The sequence below is a fragment of the Arachis duranensis genome, chromosome 5 (assembly GCF_000817695.3).
Source record: "Arachis duranensis cultivar V14167 chromosome 5, aradu.V14167.gnm2.J7QH, whole genome shotgun sequence".
In the NCBI taxonomy this organism is placed as follows: Eukaryota; Viridiplantae; Streptophyta; class Magnoliopsida; order Fabales; family Fabaceae; genus Arachis; species Arachis duranensis.
This window is the reverse complement of record NC_029776.3, coordinates 397,218-406,585: the sequence shown is the minus strand read 5'-3', so window position 1 is coordinate 406,585 and position 9,368 is coordinate 397,218. Positions and strand designations below refer to the sequence as shown.

Sequence of the window (9,368 nt, the reverse complement as noted above, 5' to 3'; positions counted from 1 at the left end):
ATCCGGATGTGGGTCCGTCATCTGGTTCAAAAACTGATGAGTTTGATCCCAGCAATATAGCAAAATCCATGCAGGCATTTGTCAATACATTATCAAGTTATAAGGGTGCTGAAGCTCCTGATGACAGGTTAACTAATATAGTGACTTACTCATTTAACATATCTGATATGCATGCTTAGGACACCTATTATATAAGCATCTTTACAAGGAAAGAATTTGGGTCATGAAATGATTTATTTTCCAAGATGTTATGCTGTTGATATAGGGTCAATTCTCTATACAGGTATTAAGACTGATATTCCCACTGAAGTATGGTCTTGCTTGGAAGAACTTATTTTCAGTGTATTTAGGTTCACCTATTTTTCTGAATAATTGTTTTACCTAAATATGTATTTAAACATTGTATCCAAAAAGGAAAAAAGAAAATGTGGTGTGGTGATGTATTTGTGTTTATTTAATTGAGCTTATCATTACAGCTTTTGGCATCCAGGCTAACCTTTTTTGAGCCTAATTTTATAATCATCAAAATGCAAGCTTTTAAAAACAGGCTTTTCCAAAGGGTGATACAATGATTGTGGACTGATTTAACCGTCATAAATTGTCAAAATTCCATTCTTGGCCTATCCAAACTTTATTTTCCACAATTTAAACAACACTTGTGATCATTGGGCTATTTAACAAGTTCTACTTAAGTACTTATTTAGTTGTTTATGCTGTCTATTTATACAATTAGCATTGGCTTCTGGTAAGGTAATTGGTAACTTTTTAAATGAAAAAAAAGGAAGTATTTTTTATGACTGACATCTTCCCTGATGAATACACATTTAGGTGATGCTTAATTTATGACATCTGTGTTATTTTTTTACCCCCCTACATTACGTGATTATGACGATATCTCCTTCCTTATCTCGGGCACCTGCCTTGTACAGAAATAGAGAAGTGGACCTTGATGTAGACCAATTTATTAAAGACATGGAATCAATAATGAGGTGTCCAGGTGGTGAAACTGCCAACAGTAATGTCGAAGAAGGCTCCTCTTCCGACCTGGACTTTGGTAAGACCTTCATGTCTATAACTATTTGTAGACATCAACTATTCTAGTAAAGAAGGATTTTCTGTGGTTTTTTTTAAATTTTACTTAGAGCCTACTTCAGCCCAATTTCTTGATGTTGATCTTTGTTTTTCTTGCCTTTATTTTTATTAGGGTGTTATACCGTACATGATTTGTTGGTTTGTATTTTTCTCTTAATCTAGGTTTCCTTAAAAGGTGCTTAATCACTTTCTATTTTTATTTCTGTGATACTATGAGCAACATGAAATTCTCCATCCTAAAAAAACCGGCTCCTAGGTTTTTTTGATGCATAGTATTGAACTAGAGAAGTCAATGAAATAGATGACCACTTGCTCAGTCAATTTTGTCTTCCCTCTTACTACCTCTTCTGCGGTCTTATATTTTTTGTTGTTGATTATGTAGATGATTCTGACGAGAGCGATATGGATGAATCTGGTGAAGATAATAAGGATGACATGGATGCTTTCATGCGTTCGTATTCTGATGTTATGAATGAACAATTGAAGTCAACCACCCTTCATAGAAGTTTTGTTCGTGCTAAGGAACAAATTCCAAAGAAGGATGAGGTACTTCATTTGCAACATATAAACCAACTAACAAGTCAATTGTTAGGAAAGAAATACAGTAACCAGCTGCATTGCATAAGAATGTTAAAATGTTCCAATTTGGCCATTGATTATGTTATACTAATTTCTTAAATGTAGATACATTCTCTTTTTCCCACCCTTGTCCCTCCGTTATTTTCATTTTTTTTAGTTGCCTTCCTCATTTCTTCTTTTTCTATGTGATTAATAAGGAATAAGAACAGGGGAAGAGATGTGGGCGCTTGCATGATTGTTTAGTTTTTGTATCTTCACCAAACTTCTGCATATGATGAGTGCAGTTGAATTGAGTTGAATGACTGATGATTCTGCGTTTTACGTTTCTGGAATTTACTTTCAGGGAACATCAGCTGCCACAGAAGATATGGATGAAGATTTCTCGCCTGTAGATGTGGATGTGAATTTAGTAAAGAGCTTTCTTGATTCCTTTTCTTCTCAACAAGGGCTTCCTGGTCCTGCTTCCAATTTGCTTGGGCTCATGGGGGTGCAGTTCCCGCAAGATGCCAACAAGAAGGGCAAATGAAGTTTATCCAGGTTTTTCAAGTTTTTGGACTCTCCATGTTTCCAATAACATGTTTTTTACACATGCTTGGTAGATAGAGGGACCCAGGGAATGCATAGTTAGTAGTGAGCAATGATATTATTACTTGCATGAGAGAAAAACAAGAAACTATACATCTATGCTGAGTTACCTTACCTAGCTATATCATAATTTGTACATGGGCAGAAGTGCATGGGAAATTAGGAATACTGTAGTTATTTTTAGATTGCAAATCCATGCAAACTAGTAGGAGCATAAATTAGCGTGTATTATTCTACCATAATTTGAACTTGATGTGGGTATTTTCCAATTTAATTATACCATAGAAGAGATTAGTTGAATCTGCTCTGTACATCTTGTATTTACTTGCAAAAAATCCTGGCATGAGTGTTTTTGTTCGAACTCATATAACCCACGATGGATGATTAGTGGCTTTATGGATTATGTAATTGCCAGTTATCAATGTTAAAATAGTATTTATTCAATATAAGATTTGGAAATTTCATGTCCTCTTATGAGGGTAAGAATGCTTATATGCATTTGGAAATAGATCTTCTCAATTTACTTTCATTTGACAAGGTCAATTATGACATGCATGTTCAGGTTTTAACTCGGACAAGAGATGGATACAATACAATAAATTGTATAGTGAAAGACTAACTTGATCCTGTCAAGTGAGAGGATCTATTCTCATGTGATTCTCACTACAAAATAGTTATTATAGTCCATTCTTGTTGTTTAAATATAATAATGAAAAGAAGCAATCGTATATGGAATTCCATCTTTATATGGCAAGACAAATCACAATATATATACAAGGGGAAGCTCAGTGTGCAAGCATCCTGCATTAACGCAAGGTCCAAGGAAGGGCCGAATCCGAAGGGTGTAATGTACCAGCCTAACCTGATAATTATATCAGTGGCTATTTCCACAGCCTGAATCCATGACCTTGAGGTGACACGGAGACAACTTAACTGTTGCTCCAAAGCTTCCCATCACTATATATATATATATAAGAAAGGTAACCTTTAGTCATGTGAACTTATAGACAAGTCGAAATTGAAATATGAATATCTTATTATCTCCCCCTTCTAATGAAATAAATACGAAGTATTCTCCAAACAGATGAATATGAAACTAAACATTTTACACACTGCTGTTTTCTTTTTCCTTCTCCTTCTCCTTCTCCTTCTCCTCCTTCTCCTTTTCCTTCTCTTTCTTCTCCTCCCTCTCCTTCTCCTTTTCCTTCTCTTTCTTCTCCTCCTTCTCCTTCTCCTTCGAGGCACGCTTCTTATGCAATCCATGTTGTATGCTCATGATGGCAAAGATTGACTGCTTCTTTGGTTTGTTTCCAAAGATAAATGACCTGAGAGGAACCTTGTTCCTAGTCTCTGATCTTGTCCCTCTCCTTGAAGCAGAGAGGCCAAATTGGTCATTCAACCTCACAAGAGCCTTCTCAACTTCACGGTGGAGGGATGTCACAACATCTATATGTGTGCGAAGTACAGCAGAAAACTTGGTGTGCTCCTGTTTCAAGGTCAACACCTCACCTTGGAACTTGGCAGCTTGATAGCTTGTGAACCTGAAATCATCATCTTCAGCACTGGTGTTCAATGCTGATGTTATATCTTCTTGGATGTTACACAAACATGCAAACCTTCTCTCCAATTCTTCATTTTGCAAGACACTTCTTTCCAACCATGCTGTTAATAGTGTTTGAGTCTCTGTAAGGTGCTGGTAAATTGGCCGTGCATCTGATTTTAAAGAATATTTTGTGCTACTAGTACCCTCTAAAGCTTTTCCTTTAGCCTCAATTTTTGATACCTCAGTCATCAAATCTTTGATAGTGGTCTCAAACCTCTGTACATCCTCAAACGAAGCACCAAATTCCCGCCAGCATTTTAAATTCTCATCCAGAAGTTCATCAATTCTTGCCCGGAACTTCTCTTCAATGGCTGATGTATATTGAAGACGAGTTTCTAGAAGCTCCTCAATGCTGCGTTCCAATACTGTTGATCCTGTCAAATCCTCAGTTCCTTCTAAACTTCTGTCCAAGAGACTTAGTTTTTGACGTAGGAGTCTAATCTCTTCATCCTTCAAGGCATTAGCAGCCTGCAGTTTTTTCAGCTGATCCAAGTCATCTTCATGAACTTTCATCTCTATGTCTGCAAGTCTCTTCTTCAAATCTTTGTAATTACGGAGAGTATTAGTATATTCGGTCAGCAGAATTTTTTCTCTGTCTTGTAATCCACTCAGAAACATTCCCTGCCAATCGGGTTCATCATCTTTTGTCATTGCCTTGTCCAAGGCCTCAGCTTTGGAAGCATACTCCGTCTCCGATGAAACTTCCTTAGGATCGGTGTCTTGTGTACCAAGATTTGGTAAAGAACTATCGGCCTTGTTACTTGTTTGTTGGCTGATCTGATTTTCATTGTTAGTATTCTGAACTGTTACTCTTTCATCACCATTTATGACAGGAATCAGTATCCTCCCCTGCTCTTTGAACTCTTCAGGAAATTTATTTTCCGTTGGGGTTACATATTCAGTTTCTACAGAACTGGTGAACTTAACCTCATTTCCTGACATAACATCGTTTTCCGTTGAACCAGTAGCCTCAAGTTTATTATCTGCACGAACAACGTTTTCTGTCGAATCAACAACCTCAAGCTTCTTGTCTGAAGTTGAGTCACCTTCTACAGTGCCAAGCTTGAGCTCCAAGTCTGAATTTACATCATACTTTGACTCAGGTTTGCCAGATGCATTATTTTCTAGCTGTGGTGAATCCATGGCCTTAACCTCTTCAAAATGCATCTCATTTTGTACTTTCTCTGAGATATGTTCAAGATTAGACCGTGCTTCAGTGAACTGGGTTTGTATACTGCTATTCTCATCTTCAACAATTTTGTTTAAATCCTGTACTTGATGCATCTTTTCTTCCATTTCTCTCAGTTGGTCATTCAATCTATTTTTGTCATTGATCAGACTTTCCTTATCACCTTCCAGAGTTCGAATATGCTCTTGGAGCTCATCGGTCTCGGATCTCAACCTCGTCACTAGAGCAGTTTGGGATGAAACTGCAGTTTCCAAGCTGATCACTTTATTCACAAGCTCATCAATCTTCTCTGCCATTTCTGCCACACTCAGAGATGAATTTGAGTCCGAGTGAAATTGCTCTTTGATGTTATTCTTTAATGATTGCAACTCTTCTCTCTTCTGTTTCAAAATGACCTCTTCTTCTTCCAAGTCCTTTGTTTCTGATGCTTTTTTCATCTCTCTTTTGGCCCTTGGTTCCTTGGAATCGCTCTGCGTATAATGGAACTCCTCCATGAGAGAGCTCAACTTGGCCTTGATGTCATTTATCCTGTTTGATGTCATTCTTGTTTCATCATGTGATTCTTCCTGTTTCGCTTCCAACTGTGTCAATGCCTCTTGGCATGATTTAAGAGCGGCTTCTGCCATCAAACGGCGGGCTTCACTATCTTCAATAACTACACCTTCTCCAAGCTCATCCTGCAACATAGAAACCCTCTCTTGCAACTCATTGATCTGCGCCTCAGTTTCCCAGTACCTTGCAATGGAATGATCATAAGAGCTCTTCACAAACTCTTTCACAGTTTGTAGCGCCAGAATCTGTTTCTGGAGTTTGTCGACCTCTTCAATTGCCTCCTTTCGATTCAATCCAGATTTAGGAGCGGCCGTATTATTAGTATCTTTGCTGGCTGGCTTCCTGGAGTGAAGTTTCTTTGTGGCTGCTGCTGCTGTTACAATAGTTTTTAAATCTTTAGGGGGAGGCTTTGGAATGTTTTGTTTTGACCCTTCTGGCATTTTTTTTGGTGGCCGTGGTGATCCGTCATCTTCATCGTCATCCATGTACGGGACTCTATCCGGACAGGCAACTGCAAGTTGGTTGTTGGCTTTCTGCAACTCTATTGATATGTGATCGTATCGTTCGGCTAAAGCTCGGTAAGCTTTATATGTTTCCTCCACAAAGCTTATGAGCTCCGGTCGCCTCTTGTAGTACATTTCTGCTCTCTTTGCAAAGGAGTCTCCCTCTTCCTCTAAGATCTTCAGAACATGTGTCACCTTTTCCTCCACATCTGCAGTTTGTTTTACATTGTTTTAGATTCTAATTTCAGAGATTAAATTAGCATGCATGCAAAAGCATATCTAGGATAGTTGGGAGCATTTCCTAAAGTTCTAGAGCTATAGTTATTGACTTGGAATATGCTCAAATAAAGTGCAAGTTTTGCCTAATTTCTCTAGTCAGTGTCATTATGTATGGGGAACTGGATAAAATCATCATAACAATTCACGCAAAAAACATGAATAGAGAAGATGTAGTCATTCAAGTTCTTTCACAAGCTTTCAATTTTTATTTTTCCAAAAAAAAAAAAAGTTTTGAACTTTGTGCTATCAAATGGGTTCCATGCAAGTCTAGTTTTACTATATTATTATAAATATTGTGCAGTCTCCATAAGTCCATAACCATGAGTATGTTAGAAATCTTTTTATGCAGCCTCCATGACCATGAGTATGTTAGAAATTTTCAAGAGCAAAGTATATTTTTTATTTCTTTAGTTTTTGAAAGATTTCAAAAATATACTTACCTTTAATTTGATTTAATTTAACATTTAACATTTGAATTAAATTTTAATTTTACCCTTTTAATATAAATCTCTTAAAATTACTGATTATTTTCTTTTGTAATTGTACCTCTTTAGTCGTTACCTTTCTCTCTTCTTCACCTTTAGTGGGTGAAGGATGGTGGCTGTAGTTGTTTTTTGAAATAGGGGATAATAGCAGGGGCAAAATTTAAACAAATTTTAATTAACTATTGATTGGCAAAAAATTAAACGGGATAGATTTGAAACAAATAAAATTTTCCTGAAATCACATGGACAAAAAGTATATTTTATTTTTTTGAAAAGATGTGAATGATGAAATCTAATATCTGGATAATAGATTATTTCATACCAAAGGCTCTATTACAATTTAAGTGACAACCGTTTTGATTAGTTGAGGCCTAATTCTCGAAATGAAATATATCCAGAAATATAAAATAGGAGTCACAGTATCATTTCCCTATATTATATTCCAAAGTAATAACACTGCATTGATACCTTGAGATATTGCATCAAATTTTCCTTAAATCCCCACTGGTGTACAAGTAAATCTTCCCATTACAAATATATCATATTTATAAATAAACCTCGTTTATGAATTGATCAAGCAGAGCATGTGTTATTGTGTATCAATAATTAAGGTAATGTTATTTCCACACTCAAATTCGTATCTATACGAAACATAAACTTAAATCTAAGGTAGAAATTATGAGAGACGTAAAAATAGATGGAGTTTTGGAAATCGCACTCTAATTAATAGTTATAAATTAAATATTTAAAGTAAGACATCAATTTAGGTGCACAAACTTAATTTCTCTTAATATTAACGTTGAAAGATCCAAGCAAACCATCACGTTTTTCTCCTATGAACGTGTAAAAAAAGGAAAAACAAAACAAAAGGAGATGAACATCATTCATTAATGAATCTAACCTTGGAGGTTTTGCTCCACCCATTTTGTTTGCTTTGTTCTGATGTGGCTAGCCCACCACCATGAATAAGCGTTGCTTGCTGCTCTCTGCAGCATCTTGCCGCGGCCGCCGCCTCCTTTTCAACCCTTTTCCTTTGGTCCTTGTTGAGAATTCAACAACAACGTGGGAATCAAAAGCATTCAGACCGTGTTTCTCTCTTGTTATTCTCTTCTCTTATCTAATCTTTGTATTTATACATTAGAAAGAGAAGACATGGATTCCATGATGATAAGACCAAAGGAGGAGTAGTCAATATGGAAAAGAGAGAAAAATGAAAAAGAAAAAGAATAGAAAAAAAGAGAACAATCAAAGAAACAACTCATAAGAGAGAGAAAGAGAACGTTGGAAACTAAGAAGTTTGTTGTTCTAATTATGGGATGATGGAGGGGAGCAAAGTTCGCACCATTTTAATGTAGTACCCTTCCCTTTTTCTTTTTTCTTTTTTTTTATGTATTAAAAAAAAAAAGAAACTAAAAAAGTGATTTTGATCTAAGAAAATAATGCATGGCATGATATGTGAGCATTAAACCCACATGGCTGTTCCAGCTGCTTTGCCACCTTAATTAGTAATTAACTTCTTTTCCCTCCTTTTACGTTTTATTTTTAAGCCGGCTTTTATGTTTCTTCTTCTCTTTCTTTAAAGTGTACGTCAATGGCTTAACTCCACTTTTTAATTTAGTTATGGAAGGAAAAATGGTGTAAGTAGTTATAAGATGTATATGTGCTTTAGGTAACTTTAATATTATGAGTAAAATTCTGATCGTTCAATTTTTCTCTTTCATACTAATTGGACTGTTCGATTTAGGGATGTGTATGGTCCGGTCCGGTCCGAATACTCGGTTCGGGTCCGAACATTTTTAGGACTAATTTGGTGTGATTTCATCGGGTGTAGGGTCGGGTATGAGTCTCAAAAATAGATCCGGTTTTTATTTTGAGTCGGGTTTAGGCCATAGCTCAGGTCACCTGAAATCGGTCCGGTGGTCCGGTCATCATACACAATTAATATTTTGTGTTATTAGTGATGAATGATGTCTATCATTATGTGAAATTTAAGTATTGTAAACCTTAATATTTTGTATTACTAGTCATTATATATAAGACTATAAGTTAATGTTTTATATTTAAAATGCATAAGACTTTAGACTAATGCATAATCTTGTGTTATTTGTATTGATTTAAATATTTGATATTATTAGGCAATATTAGTATTGATTATGATTATGCTTTAATTTTAGAGAAGAGTTGGTTCTTATTATATTTTTCTAAGTGAATTTTACCATGTCAAATAATAGTTGGAGTCTTGAAAATTTGGATATTTTTACATGCTAACTTACAAGAAGGTATCAAGGTAATATAATGTTAACGGCCCGATTTTCACTCGGTTTTTACCCCGTATAATCGTGGTCCGAAAGTGTATAGATTTCATCGGATTTAAGGTCGATTTCAGATCTAACAAATAGGACCGATATATATTTCAGATCGAGTCTGAGTCAGATCATTTTATCTCTTAATTTCAGAAAAAATTGTCCTACATTCTTATCTAGCACCCACATTTTCCACGA

General features: G+C 35.8%; 2 protein-coding genes across 2 annotated transcripts in view; one reads left to right on the top strand and one right to left on the bottom strand.

Moving 5' to 3' along the window:
• Positions 1–2,705, top strand: part of LOC107487252 (protein ecdysoneless homolog) — a gene marked incomplete in the record, with an annotated part of 4,606 nt that extends 1,901 nt beyond the window's left edge. The window contains 4 exon segments of the mRNA XM_016107868.3: positions 1–127; positions 930–1,054; positions 1,475–1,638; positions 2,015–2,705. Coding sequence (XP_015963354.1) covers positions 1–127; positions 930–1,054; positions 1,475–1,638; positions 2,015–2,197 — 599 coding nt within the window.
• Positions 2,706–2,854: 149 nt separating this feature from the next.
• On the bottom strand, positions 2,855–8,036 carry LOC107487031 (protein NETWORKED 2D-like). The gene is made up of 2 exons (XM_021141862.2): positions 7,769–8,036; positions 2,855–6,312 (listed from the first exon to the last, which is right to left on the bottom strand). The coding sequence occupies exons 1-2, from the start codon at positions 7,860–7,862 to the stop codon at positions 3,362–3,364; spliced, it is 3,045 nt and encodes a 1,014-aa protein (XP_020997521.1). The 5' UTR covers positions 7,863–8,036; the 3' UTR covers positions 2,855–3,361.
• Between the last annotated feature and the right edge of the window lie 1,332 nt (positions 8,037–9,368).

Bases quoted from the DNA above. Each gene is read 5' to 3' on its own strand.
- LOC107487031 (XM_021141862.2), bottom strand. From the start codon at position 7,862: ATGCTGCAGAGAGCAGCAAGCAACGCTTATTCATGGTGGTGGGCTAGC. The intron at 6,313-7,768 runs GTTAGATTCATT...AACAAACTGCAG, and splicing joins GGTGGAGCAAAACCTCCAAG to ATGTGGAGGAAAAGGTGACA.